Source organism: Acinonyx jubatus, chromosome A1 (genome assembly GCF_027475565.1).
Source record: "Acinonyx jubatus isolate Ajub_Pintada_27869175 chromosome A1, VMU_Ajub_asm_v1.0, whole genome shotgun sequence".
In the NCBI taxonomy this organism is placed as follows: domain Eukaryota; kingdom Metazoa; phylum Chordata; class Mammalia; order Carnivora; family Felidae; genus Acinonyx; species Acinonyx jubatus.
In genome coordinates this window covers 208,518,726-208,533,233 of record NC_069380.1, presented here as the reverse complement: position 1 = coordinate 208,533,233, position 14,508 = coordinate 208,518,726, and the positions used below count along the sequence as shown (strand labels likewise).

Below are 14,508 nucleotides of genomic sequence, written 5' to 3'. Positions count from 1 at the left end.
AAAATCAAAAGTTTCCAAAGCTCACTAACAATCTCAAAACTGATCCAATAAAGTAAAGCTACTAGCAAGTGTCATCTAAGCTCATCTTGTAATGTTTAATAATTTATGGAGTGAGTGCGTGTCACCTTACAAAGTCCCTGTGACATTTACAAATTCTTTCAAACACATTTATCAACATAGTAATAAAAATTCCCAAGCTCCCTTTTCTTAAACCAGTGTTCACCCACCAACAGCCACATGGTGTTTTATTTGACTGATATCTTCTAGCCTTTTCTAAAAAAAATTTGTCACATTCGCAATAATATTTGTGCTTCAAGTCCATTTGTCAGCCTAAGTTTTATGTGAACCTGGTCATAAAAAGAGGAAAATGGTTAATACTTGTGTGGCCAGCAGAAGTCAGGGGATGCGGCACGGTGGGTAGGAGAGGTTGTAGATAAAAGAATTCCAATACGGGTGTCAAGACCTCCAAAGTAGAATGTACTTTTCCAATACCAAGAATGGGTTCAGTCTCACCTGTGTGGTTTGGAGGGACTCTCAGAGGTAAAGGCTTCCCCTGGCCAGTGAGGTCCCTTTTGGGGCCTTTTCAATAACCCCATTTCCTATATTCTTGCCCAGTCCTCCCTACCCCCAACCCCAAACATTTCAAGATTGCTACTAGATGGAAGCTGTAACTCTCAGTCTGTAAAAAATAGGGAAGATTTAGAATGTATAAAACTTGGTTAGTATGTTGTAGGAAGTTTGGTGAGGTTAAGGTTTCAAATGTGATTCTGGCAAGAATTGACCATATATAATTTGTTTTCTTTCAGGAAACATATAACAGTAATCTTGGGAAATTGGCTCCGTATTTCTTCTCCAGCTCATTATTAATGATATGAATGTTGTGTCTGGTAAGTGACACTCCACATTTTTTTAGTTTAGAAGTAAAAGTGTGCCCAAGAACTAAAGGCAGATGGCACAAACCTAAACATGGGATAGTCAGTGGTTCTTTGATGGGAGTCATTTTAGAGCATGATACTCATGTAAAAAATTCCTCATTGCTCCTGTGAGACATTGTGTGAAAGAATTAGGAGGCAGAGAAGGATCTGTAAAGCCAACCCCCATACTATTTCATTATTCTTAACACAAGCATGAACAGTAGGTGAAGATTTTTGATATAGATCCGTGAAAAATAAAAAGGTCATCATTTTGCATTTAATCCAATGGATTTTGTCCAAAACGATGTTAGTAATGTGGACGAATCATACCATTCAAAAGGATCCCATTCTTAAAAAAAATGGTTTGGTCTCTCGTTTATTTCACAATATTTAAATGAGCTTCTCTGGTTTGATCCCCACGTTCCTCATTCTGTGTCGCTCTATTTTTATCAGGTTCTCATGTGAAAGTGATGGGATGAAGGAAGGAAATTATGTTTTGCAATCATATGGAAGGATACAGATAAAGGAGGAAAATTGTTTTGGTCCAATTTATACCAACAATTTCCAGATTATAGATCCCTTAGCAGCAAAAATGCTTCAAGAAATTTGCTTCAGACACGCACATATTATTCTGCTTATTTCCATGTCAAATAAAAATAAAGGAAGGGTAGGCAAGGGAAATAAACATTTATTGACCCAGGCACTGAACTAGGTATTGTCAATAACAGGAATATAAATATAATGACCATATTATGCTGGGATGTCTAAGATTTTGTTTGGCAAGCATTATTTTTGGCGTGCAGAAAAAATGAAAATATTATGACAATAGCAGCATAATCTCCCCCACTACTGACAAGGATTTAACTGTGCATGTTATTCCTTCAAAATAAAAGGAGGCAAATGAATAAATCCATGAAAACAGGAAGTACAATGTGCAATAACCAAAGATTTACAGAATTAAAAATGCAAGACCAGTCAGCCTATAGTCCTCTATAATTCTTTAAGGCTAAAAAGACAAAAAAGTAGTCATTACAATAAGTACATCAAGAAATGTTTTTAAATAAAAAGAAGACTATTTCTGATATATGGCTGACTTTTCCCATACCATAATATATTTGATGGCTAAAATCAAATAAGGACAACATTTATTTCTAGGGGCATTAGGAAAATAAAATTGTGAAAAATATCATCACCATGGCTTAGGGTAACCATCTTGAGGTGACTCATTGTTAGGAAAAAATCTGCACTCTATGGTTTTGTTGGTTTTTCATCTGGGGACTTACTAAATATTCTTTTCAGTCTTCATTTGCCAGTCAGTTTTTATAAAATGTAAAAATGGTTATTGCGAAAACCTAGCCTAAAACTACAAAGTGGTGAATTAGAAGGTATATTTTCCTATAAAAAAATCAAGCCCAAACAACCCCCCAGCAACTATTGTAACAATCACTTTGAATTTCCCACCTCATGTTGAAGAGTTTTGCTTGGTATTTTCTAGGGAAAGAGAAAAAGTGGAGGTAGTGATAGCCTTGAAAATATGGAACCTTTTACTATCATATAGTCTTTGCTTCAATATGGCTTTACATAAGACACAGATCACACAACATTCTGGCTCTAGATTGCTGTGGTTTCCACATGAAACTGTTTAAATTGTTTAAAATGAATAATCAAACACAAAAGCAAGCCTTATGATGCAAATAACACTCAAGAAGTTATCAGGAGTCACATGAAGCAAAGCTGAGGGTTGACTTTTAAAGGGTTTGAATTGTACTCTAAACACTTAACACCCCAGACCAGCTGTACAATGGCATATGATACTAATTCCAGACAAAGCTTAAGAAAAAAAATCAGTACATTCACAGTCTCAACAGAAATATATGATTACATTTTTTTCAGTTTTGTTTTACAGACACCATCATATTGAAATACATAAGGATAGATTATAAGTCATTATATAATTATTTTCATCTGTATTACATGATGAGTTTCACAATATAAGGAGTATATATTTCAATGCATCATACAGTTTTGACCCACATAAAGCAATATAATATAAAATAATATATCAGTTATTTTAAATTCAGGAATGTCACATGACAAGTACATCAAATATGCTACTGAAAAACAGTCAAAGCATTAGATGTGATATCTTTCATTTCTAAACAATAAGCAGCTTTGAAGGAAGGACAGTAGGACAAGAAGGGGGGGTAGTTACTTTTAAAAGTTCAAAATCATCTTATCAGAAATGTTGGAAAACAAATTATTTTTCAGAGGTATCTTTGCCATAGAGAGTTTTGATTTCAGATAACATAATTACAGGGTTTATTTTCTCCAGGATCTGAAATTTGCAAGGAAAAACTCAGACTGTATTTTTTTTTTAACTCAGACTGTATTTTGAAGTTTATCCAGGTGAGGCATAATTTAACAGAACTCGTAAAGGTTATTTTTCATATTACTACTTCACTACCTAAAGGTTTTTAGGGTGCACTGTCGTTTTTTTATTTAATCAGGACCAGGTAAAAAGTTAACGAATAGAATACAATGATCTAAGGGTCTCTCCTTTCACTGATCACAGCCACATAAACAGGATATGTCTGTCCACTTTACATGTCTCAGTGCTTCTTGAGATCAGAGTATAAATCAGAGGAATGGAGGTGGACAAGACAGTGGCAGGCATATGGTGTTGTGAATTATGGATATCTCTTAGCTATAAACTCAGAACACCGAAAAGATTACAGATTTACTTTGTCCAGTAAAATTTGCATTTAGCAGGCTATGGCTGGCATTTTGTGGAATCCTGAGATGCCTAAACCTCTGGAAATGTCCTATTTTCTATTTTTCTCCTTTCATTGGAATAGATACCATTATGGTCTCAGACCAAAAATCACCAACTGAAATACACAAGCCTAGGGAGAGAATTTCTATTTGATTATTTAACAGGAAATTGATGGCTAGAGTTTAAAGGACTTGCAAAAGGTCACATAGCCTGTTTAGTGGTAGCAAGGTGGCCTAGACCTGGAAATTGGGTGCTCCGCCCACACTACTCCAGCAACAATACTATTGTGCTTAAGCCAAACAGGCAGAACAAGGAATTCGTTCACTGAAGTACACATGAGGCTTTCATCAATGACAAATGCACGTTAGCAACACCGGGGATGGTAATCCAGAGTCATTTACATTTTCTTGCATGTGTGCAAGGTTCCACTGCATGCATTGTCCTTTTCAGGCCCAGGCATGCAATTCAAAGCCGTTCAAAAGCATATCAACATGTTTTAATTTTCTTATTATTAGTATTTTATTATTTTCAAAATATTTATTTGAGAGATAGAGAGGGAGAGAGAGAATGCACGTGCAAGCGAGGGAGGGGCAGAGACAGAGGGAGAGAGAATCCCAAGCAGCCTCCCCACTGTCAGCACAGGGCCCCATGTGGGGCTCGAACCCACAAGCTGTGAGATCATAACCTGAGCCAAAATCAAGAGTCAGATGCTTAACTGACTGAGCCATCCAAACGCCCTCAATATATTTTTAAATTGAAGAGTATTAAATCACAGGGTGGCAGGCATATCCCCCAATCCTAGCCAGAGTCACTTTCTTATCAGACAAAGTTAAGTTGCACTATTCACATCAGCTCTGTGGTAATTCAGTTAAGCAATAAATTAAATCCACCAGTTACTGGTTGGACCTTAGACCATTCTGTCATTCCCTTTCTGGTTTCTCCAGTTATTTACAGAAAACAAGTAAAATTTACTTTCCAATCAATACACTTTTCTTGCAAAAAGAAAACAGATTTTTTAAAAATAAAAGTAAAGAAAGGCACTTTGTAAAATATGTACAAATCTGTTTCTTTCTTGTCTACACTAAGGAGATAGGGAAATGAATAAAGGCAGGACTTTCTGCAAGTGACCACAGTGGTGGAGAACCTCAAGAAAGAGCCAGATTTCCCCACAGCCAAATTGCATCCTGGAGTTAACTCACAGGATTCTCCAATTCAGTTGGGTCCTACGGGACAAGGGTCAAACCCTTTCACCTCATACAGGTGGTAAGGGATTGACCCACTTTGGACCAAACCAGTGAAAGCAAGTTTTTAGTACATACCCGCCTACCAGGATTGGTCTTAGGCACTTAGGAGAATGGACAGGGACGCAGCTGTCCCTGATAATAACTGTGCTCACATTGAGATGCTTTAAACCCGTTCGTTAAAACTGACGAGAGCACATTTTGGAGTCTGGGTTATAAGCTTCCAAAAAACACGCATTGACTAACCTGTCTCCATGTGCTTTGTAACTTGAATATTTAGGTGTTTGTTTTACAAAAATATGACTTTTTATAATTCAGAGCGTATGGCTCTTTAAACCAACCTCGCAGTAGTGGTTTATAGTTCATCAGAAAGGAAAAAAAAATCAGCAGTCAGATATAAGAAAAGAGATTTGGGGCTGCTGGACTCAGCAAAAAATAAGCATAGTTTGATTCTGTAAAAGATTTTTTTTTTTAATTAGAGCCTCATTCAATATGTCTTTAAAAAAATCTCATGCTTCTTCTCTCACATATATTTGCACATTATCTTAGACTACGATTCTGTACCTACATAATTTATAACGTGTGTGCAATATGTTAAGTCTGCCTGCAACTGATGATCTAAAAGTGGAAATGAAAAAAGCACATCACTGAAGAGTACTTATATTTCTATGATGAAGGGTGATTGTTTGGTGGCTTACTTAAGATCAAGGCATTGGTTAAATTATCTTGCTGGAAAGTATTCAGTGAGTCATGGAATCAAGAAGCCAGAGTTTAAAAGGATATTAGAGACTGTTTGCCCAACATGTCCTTCAGAGGAAACTGAGGCCCAGAATAGGGAATTGTTCCATCTAAGGCAACCTAATTAGGACAAGACCCCCCCATTCTGCATCCTTCCATTGCATTGGCTGTCTCCTTGATAGAAAATATGCCACAAGATGAAAAAAAAAAAAGGAACTTAGTTAAATAGAGTGTTAATTGACCAGAGAATTGTAACCTTGGCTTTACTTAATGAGTGGCTAATTGGGGTATTTTAGGGATTTAATTCAAGTGGAGACTTTAACCGTAACATTTTTTTCTTCACACACGCTGAATCGTATGTCAAAACAGATCAGTTTTGAATTTTCAAACTATCAGAGTCATGATACACAGTTTAGAGAAGGAGGGACTATTTTGTGAAAAGTTTGGTCTGGACTAGGTTTGAAGGGCAGAGTCTTTGACAGAGTGCTTCCCAGGTGGAATATATTCCTTGGCCCTCTTTTTTTTTTTTTTTTAACACTTTGTAAAAAATGTTTATTTTTGAGAGAGAGAGAGGAGAGAGCGTCCACGAGAGGGGGAGGGGCAGAGAGAGAGGGAGACACAGAATCCGAAGCAGGCTCCAGGCTCTGAGCTGTCAGCACAGAGCCTGATGCAGGGCTCGGACTCATGAATGGTGAGATCACGATCTGGGCTGAAGTTGGACGCTTAACCAACAGAGCCACCCAGGCGCCCCTATTCCCATGCCCTTTTTAGAGTTGTGTGTACTTTGCAAGTCGTTCTCTATCATTATGTAAATTTAACCCCCAAATGGATTTTTCAAAAAGTATGCCTTCTCCTTATGAACAGTGTCATTCAGTGCAATTTAGACTTGACCTGTATTTCCAAGAGAGGATTGTTTCTATGCACTAATATAACCTTTAGTGGAAATGGTGACCTAGGGCAGTGCTTCTCAAACTTCATTGTGCACGTGAATCATCTGAGATCTTAGTAAAGGGCAGATTCTGATTCTGTAGGTCTGGGGCAGAGGAGCCGAGATTCTGCATTTCCGAGCAGCGCCCAGGTGAGATGCTGATTTAGCTGGTCCTCCAAGCATACTTTGAGTAGCAAGGACCTAGAGGACTGAATGCACACGGGCAACTTTCCCACAGGATACCTTCGCTCTTCTTGTTATTCTATACTGGGAGAAGAGGAACTCAGATCTATTTACTTTTGCAATTCTGGAAGCTAGCGACATGTTCACTTTCGAACATCCGGCCACCTCAGAGTCCACTTCCAGTGAGCATGGGGTTGCTGGGGTGGGATACTGAACTCATAGAGGTGAGCTCAAATTGACTATATCCAGCTAGTGAGTGAACAGAGAATGGGTCCGCCAGCAGGTGAAATGAAAAACAGAGGGAGGCTTTTTGATGAGTCATGAATGCTCTCTTCAAAATGGAGGGCCAGGCTTTGGACTGCTCTTGGGAAGGCTGCCCCTGGAGCAGACTTGGAGATTCTTACTTCCACACCTTGACCTTTATTCCTCTGCCCAGATTTTGCAAATGGATCTACTTCAGAGAGATACTAACTTCTGGCTTTGCTTAAATTTTCTTTGCTGCCCAAGATTTCTCAGAAGCAAACGAAACCAAACCCTCTCTCTAAAACAGTACATGAGAGGTCACCACTCACCTTTTCATGGTGGTTTTATGAATATTCACCCAGAGAAGAGCAGAAAGCCCAGACAAGCCCTAAATCACAGAAGTAATTTATGGTCTGTGGAAAGCCCTAAAACTCTAGGCTGGCGACTGTTTCAAGTGTCATGGAGATGAAAAACGAATCAGATAAACTACACCATACTATGCTGGAAACTGAATATAATCATTCACTTTGTAATCTTCAATGGACTTTGGGTTGGGATGGCATTTTCCTCCACAAACAGGGACTGCATATACTACCATGTACTGCAAATAGTCATTATAACCTCATAGCAGAAAATACTGTACGCATTAAATACGTAAACAGTTGTACTGGGAAGATATAAAATAGTCTTTTATTTTACCTAAGTGATAGAAAAATAGTCTTCAAAAATACATTGTGAAACTTATGGGTTTCTATTAAAGTAGAATTCATATGTACAGTAAGGCAGTATTTCCATTAGCATCCTGCTGTGATTATCTTTTAAATTAACGTTAGTCTTCCGGATTTTTTTTTTTTTTTTTTTTTACCTAACAGAAGACTAGGGGGTTTAATAAATTATCTCGTGTGCTGAAATGAAACAGGAAAACATTTTAGAAGAATTTACCACACGAAACTCATTTACCTGTAATGTAAGAAAATTCCATTTTCCAAAACTATATTCTCTAGAGGCTTTAGGATAAAATACAATTTAGGGGGGAAAACCCACGCTTAATAAATTCAAACCATTTTAAGAAAAAATTGGAGGCATCATTTTGGCTTGCATATTGGCAATGTATCACTAAGGTGATAGGAACTGACGTAAACAATTTGTCAGGTGTTCTGGAATGCATTTTCTTTAAATGTGTTCGGTTCATCCTAATAAAACGAGAGAGGAGTGCAAAGGTCAAGTAAAGGTCAAACAAAGGTCAAGCAAAGGTTCGTTGGTTTTCAAAAGTGGTTTTCATGGCATTTGTCTCTCACACCTGTCATCTTCCTGTGGTAAACAACCGTGACTCTCTCATTTCCTTTTGTCACACACCAAACCGTGAAAGTCTCTTCCAGAGGATATACATGTCGGTACTGTCCCTCGAGAATACTAAACGATGCGCTTTTATTTCATTGAACACATAATTTTATAACTAATAGCAAAAAGTAAATGTACAAATCACAGGAAGCAAAGCGATTTGTTCTGGAATCAGCTGTTGGAGAAAGAGGCGGCTGGTTGAAAATGGAGCATGAAAACGAATGAACTGTGGGCTGTATAGTGTCAATCTAACCACGCTCTCGAGCATTCTCTAGGAGAGTGCATTTCCTGTACTCTGTAGTGTTACCTGAAAAAAAGTCACATTTTAACCAACTGTTCCATTAATCAAGCTATCACTGAAAGGAGTGCATAACACATGTGGGATCCAGGTAATCCAACCCACCCTGCTGGAGTCCACAGTTGCTTGGTGCCGACGTGAAGGAGGCCAGGTCTTCTTCAGCTTGATTCGGTTGAAGGGGCGGTGGAGCCCCCTTGGCTGGTTCTTCAAATGAAGCCAGGTTTTGAGCTTGCGGATCCTGCACTAACACCAGGATGTTGTTATCCATCACCCTGGACACCTTGGCATACTCCTTACTGGTTTCAGGAGTGCTGGGCTTGTCTGTCTGGTTGCCGTTCTCTTTCTGTTTTGGGAGCAATGATAGTGCTCCATCTTTGTTAACTTTGTGAATCTCCACATAATCCAAGGGTTTCACAGAGATCAAAGAGGTTTTCTCCCGGGTCAACAGCCATGCTGTGCCTTGGTCAGTCTTGGAATGGAAGCTTTCCACTGCCCTCTGCTCAACTGCCACTTTCTCCCCTCCAGTCTCAACATTTTTTGAAGATCTTAAAGCATGTGTGTCTGTTTTGTCCAACGAAGTGGCCGATGCACCTGCTGGGCCCATGGCCAGCTTGCACACATCAGCAATGTTGTGGTAAGAAGATCTGGGGCTGGGATGGCTGGGGGGCTGTGGTAAAGGCCATGTTGAAGATTTGGATCCATTGGCAGGGAAAGAGGGGATTTTGCCTTCCAAGCTTGTGCTCTGGGGGTCCCAGGTGCGGGTAGCATTTGTCTGGGGATTCTCTGGCTTCTCAATGCCCTCAGGAGTGTTAAATGTGGAGGGATTTGCCCGGGCTTCCTCACACTTTTTAGACAAAAGGGAAGGGCTGTCGCAACTGCCCCGGCCAGAGTCACTGTCTGGGTCCAGGGGTGTGGGCTTCCTATCTTGACCCGGGTGTTCTTTTGAAAGGGCTGGCATCAGCTGCTGGTCCTCACTGTCATCCACTTCTAAAAACTCCACCAGTAAGTCCTCACAGTCAGAAGTGGGAGGGAAGTCTTGGCACCCCAGGGCACTCAGCAGTTCTTCAGACTTGCCCTTCTATTCAAACACAGACACAAGGAGAGATGGCCGTTAGCTTCCTGACATTCCATGTCGACATCACAGCCAAGCCAGTGGTCATGACTATGGGCAAGTGGGATGTGCTAACGGCCTAGCAGAATTTCCCAAATGTTAGATGTTTGTGTAGCAGGCTATTTATAACCACCTCCTGGGCTACTACTCACCTCATAGTTTTCTTTCAGTCAATTCATGATTTTAACTTAGTTTCTCCCTAAGCCATAATGATTATGAGTTCAACTGGCAGGTAGTATATGCACAAATAATAAACACATGCCTAACAAATAAGAGGTTTGTGAAATATGAAATCCACAGTGCTCACGCATGGCTTCAGTGCTCTGGGACCCACTGGCCCTGAGATCTGGTTGCTGGCCTCCTAACCAAGTCCACCACCTTCTGGAGTCTGGCAGTAGTAAGCAGATTTTCATCCCTCCTTGCTGTTCCAGTCTCCTCCCTCTCCTCCTTTTTGTTCTCCTCCTTTTCCCCTTCCTCTTCTTCTGGCTTCCTTTTCTTTCCCACTCTTCTTCCTGATCCCTTGACTTAGATCAGGTACTGGTGCCCAAGTCTTGACTCTATCCCTTATTAAAGGGTATTGACTTTGGATGAGCTGCTCTATGGTTCTCACTTTCTCCATCTGTAAAATGGAAGTAATAGTACCTATCTGGGAGTTCTTTTGAAGATCAGGGTACTGTGATTAAGAATGTGAAAACAAATTTTTTTTTGTAACCCAAACAGTAGTTATTTTATTATTCCATTTCTGTGGCTATAAGGTCAAATTTCAAGTTAGACAGCAGTTAATTTACTTAGTTGAGAAGTTCATGCTGGTTCTATGAAGGTCAGTACTAGAGACTAGATAGTGGGGTAAGAGCACTGGGCCAGGAGCCCAAATTCTGGGGCTCTAATTCCTTCTCCGATATTTGCAATCAAACTGAGTATAGTCAAGCCAAATTCTCTGGGACTCACTTATCACATTCTTGCATTGCTGGTCTCACAGTGGCTGGGTCAAGTGATGTAATGCAGATCATTGCTTTTAGGCACAACAGTGTTAAGATTGAGTCCAACTGAAACTATATATTTCAATCTGGACAGAAGTTTAAAATGATGTAACCCCTCTTTTTATTCAAAACACTTGAATTTAATTCTACCTTGAATCAGTCTAGGCAGGGCCTGGCAAACACAAGCCCACTGTACTGATCCAGTTTCGACTGAACGCTCTCAAAGTGAACAACAATTACAGCAGGATATTGCAATCATGTGAAGAACATTCGAGTGAAAGCTTTAGCCCACGTATGACAAGGGAGGTGGTGGTGGGTCCCTGTTTTGTATTAAGTAAGACATTTACCCTTTTTCTTAATTGATTAATTGTGCAAAATGTTTATTTCTGTGCTTATGAGCATACACACCTGGTAGGCCTAGCAAGCATTATTATGTATCTTCATGTTTTCTTGGCTTTCTCTCCCAAAGGTAAGTACTCTCATGCCTCCACCCAGCTTTCTGTAAACACACTTGCTGAAGAGCAGGGACCCGCTGGGCAGGGACTGAGCTGGCCAGGATGAACGGATGGGAATTGTGTGTGCATGTGTAAAGGTAATCATTGCAAAGCAGAGGGTCATACTACATTCCCCACTTTTGCCACTTACCTCCAGCAGATGAGTATCAAATCCTTTTATTTTTGGCCCAGGAACTGGTGGAAAGATGCAGGTCACCATGCTATAAAATAATTTGTGAAAAAGAATAGATGACTCACCTTCTCACTTTGTGATTTTTGAAAGATTAGTATCCTCTCCAAATAGCTGCTACAGACTATGGTAGATAGGAGTTAGACTCCTGGGGCTCCACGAGACTAACAATCAATGATGAAGGCAATCATTTTAAGGGCTTGCATCACAATCAGCTCTGGCTAATAGAGGACGCTGATTCTGAAATTAGTGGATTACTTGAATTTCTTGCTTCTCTTGATTTTAGTTGCTCTTAGAAGATTTTTACTATTTCATAACTGGGAGCCTCAGTCTGATGGAAAGAGCACCAGCTTCAAAGGAGACCGTTCTGCTACTTTTGCTATCACTGATAGAAGATTTTTTTGTGGGTGAACACATTGCAGCTAATGGCTTAAATGAAGTGCTTGAATTATCTGTAGGTTTCTACTATTTTTATACGGTATTTTTTGCCACAATCCCTGACAACCATGATGGGGAGGAAGGATGATAGACAGTAAAGTACCTATGGCCTTTCAAAGCCACTGCCACGACCATAATCAGACAGATGACAGCAGAAAGAACAGCCACAAAGATCCACACAATGGTATCTTTCATGGTGACATCTAAAAAGCAAACAGTCAGAAAGCTTTGATCACATCAAAGCATCATTAAAAACAAACAAACAAAACTAATAAGCACAAGTTTTAAACAAAAGAGTCCCCCTCCCCTTACCTACACCTCTTTTGATTTGAACAGCAATCCAAATAGAGTAGCATCGATGACAGGTTTAATTTTTATTATTAAATTTTAATAGTGTGTATATTTCACAGTACTCTATAAACTTCAAAATACCTTTACATATTATTTTATTTGATCCTTAAAGAGGAAATTCAAGGTCACATGATCTGTTGCAGTAATAATAATAAAGGCTGTCACTTACTAAGTTCTTACTAAAGCCATCCATGGTGTTAAGCTTTTTACATACATTGTCTTGTATGTAAAGATGACGACACGGAGGCTGGAAGAGTGATTTCCCCATGAGCATGTAAACTATAAAATTGTAGTCGGGATTGCAACTCAGGCCTTCTGCTTCCAAACCCGGTGCTTTTATTTATTTAATAAGAGAGAGGGCTGAATGAGATGCATGTGTGAATCTGATGACCCACAGTTCAGTGTTCTTTCCAGTATGCCAAGCCAATGCAAGACCTGATACTTTGGCCAGGCAAGTTGTCAGTAGAGGTAGGCTTTGTCACGTGGTTCTGAGTAAGACTTTAACCTCACTGAGCTTCAGTTTCCTCACTTTTAATTCCTGATGGTAATCGTATTCTCTCTGAATACCTGAGAGGGTTGGAAGGGCCCAAACCTTCCAACCCTGGTATGGTTTATGGTTCATAAACCATAACACACTTTAGAAATGCAAGATGAATCATTCTGTTGTGGAGCAGAAGCCCCCATGGTTAATGGCACTTGGAATTGAGTGCCTTTTACATACTGTACCTCTGCATAGAGACCAAGATGTAACTGACATCACAGACTGAAAATTGGGCTCATGCCTTTGAGATGGCATACCACTTTACAAATTTGGGGACAACTAGATGATGACCTTGACCAAATTATAGGGATAGGGTAGATGGGGAGGGCAGAATGACTGAGCATGAAGCCCTCTGAGACATGCCAAGCCTATGTTTGCAGCCTTATTCTAGAAACTGGTCTTCACTGACAGTGACCCAGAGAGCAGTGCTACACTTTCAAATGTCTTTGTATTGGATGGAGAGATGATAAACCCACCTCTACTTATTTTTCTGGCTAAGGCTTAACATAGTTTCTCTGTTAGTTGTTATTACATGCAAATTTACTAAATTCTTTCTGTTTTAAAAATATTTTGGAGTAGGGGCACCTGGGTGGCTCAGCTGGTTAAGCGTCCAACTCTCGATTTCAGCTCAGGTCATGATCTTGCAGTTAGTGAGTTTGAGGTCCTTGTGGGGTTCTATGCTGACAGTGCAGAGCTACTTGAGATTCTCTCTCTCCCTCTCTCTCTGCCCTTCCCCTTCCTGTGTGCACATGTGCTCTCTGTCTCAAAAATCAATCAATCAATCAATCAATCAATCAATAATTAAAAAATATTTCAGAGTGTATGCAAAAGGGAGCCAAGACACTCACCATTAGGTATCTGAATGGAGCTCTCTGGGCTCCACTCACTCCAAAATCCATGGTCTGGCTTGCAGCGAACCTGGACAAGGTATTTCTGTCCTGGATATAAGCTGAGAATCTTAAACTGAGTCTGCTGCCCAGCAAAATGAGTCTATAGAGAAACAAGGAAAACAAGGAAGTCACTCTAACTTGTGTGATGCTTCTTCATAGACTTTCCTTCTAGATAACTGACTGTTGGAGAACTGAGACCAACGAACTAGATTTTCTAAAGAAATCTCTGTTCTCACCATTCCACCCTCTTAGCCCATCTTTTCCTCCTTGCTTTGCTCACACAAAAAGTAACGGGTTTTCTGTCTCTCCATTTGGAGCTCTCTGTCAGAAAGGCAAATATTCTGCCTCCTATCTTCTACCCCCTTCTAAATTCTACTTTATGGAAGACAACCATTTAGTAAAACTGGAAAATTGTTATTTTGTAAACCCTAATGACTTCATTGATTTAAGGATCACCAATTGGTATAAAACTACTAGATGAAAGAGAACGGGACCTTCAGGATGTTGAAACAATATTGTACAAATGAAACATAAATTTACAATCAAGGGATCAGGTTGTCATCTCTCTAATCCCAGAGTCAGTTTTAGCATCAGGTACAGTGGGTTGACCAGATGATTTCCATCTCCTTGTATGATGCAATATGAAGCAAATAATATCACCTCTGAAGTTCTCTTGCTGAAAATTGTTCCACCTGAATAATCAGATTTTTAGATCTAATGGTCTGGGTACAGGAAATACAGGGGCAGAGAAAGTAGCTAAATGACCTCACAGAGAACTCATCAGACAAATACAAAAGGTGGGACACTCTATGGGACAAGTGGCCCAGTCTCCTGAGCACGTTGAGACCAAAGGG

General features: G+C 39.8%; 2 protein-coding genes across 8 annotated transcripts in view; both read right to left on the bottom strand.

Annotated features, from left to right (window-relative positions):
• AGXT2 (alanine--glyoxylate aminotransferase 2) overlaps positions 1-6,918 on the bottom strand; it is a 62,738-nt gene extending 55,820 nt beyond the window's left edge. Inside the window, exon 1 of the mRNA XM_053223596.1 lies at positions 6,838-6,918. Within this exon, the coding sequence (XP_053079571.1) occupies positions 6,838-6,918 (81 nt within the window). The remainder of the gene's footprint in view (positions 1-6,837) is intronic.
• PRLR (prolactin receptor) overlaps positions 1,084-14,508 on the bottom strand; it is a 164,974-nt gene continuing 151,549 nt past the window's right edge. For all 7 annotated transcript variants that reach the window (XM_053201575.1, XM_053201584.1, XM_015076516.3 and 4 more), the window contains 4 exons: positions 13,613-13,754; positions 11,976-12,075; positions 11,396-11,465; positions 1,084-9,737 (listed from right to left, as the gene is read on the bottom strand). In XM_053201575.1, the coding sequence (XP_053057550.1) occupies positions 8,715-9,737; positions 11,396-11,465; positions 11,976-12,075; positions 13,613-13,754 (1,335 nt within the window). In that variant the 3' untranslated portion in view covers positions 1,084-8,714. The remainder of the gene's footprint in view (positions 9,738-11,395; positions 11,466-11,975; positions 12,076-13,612; positions 13,755-14,508) is intronic.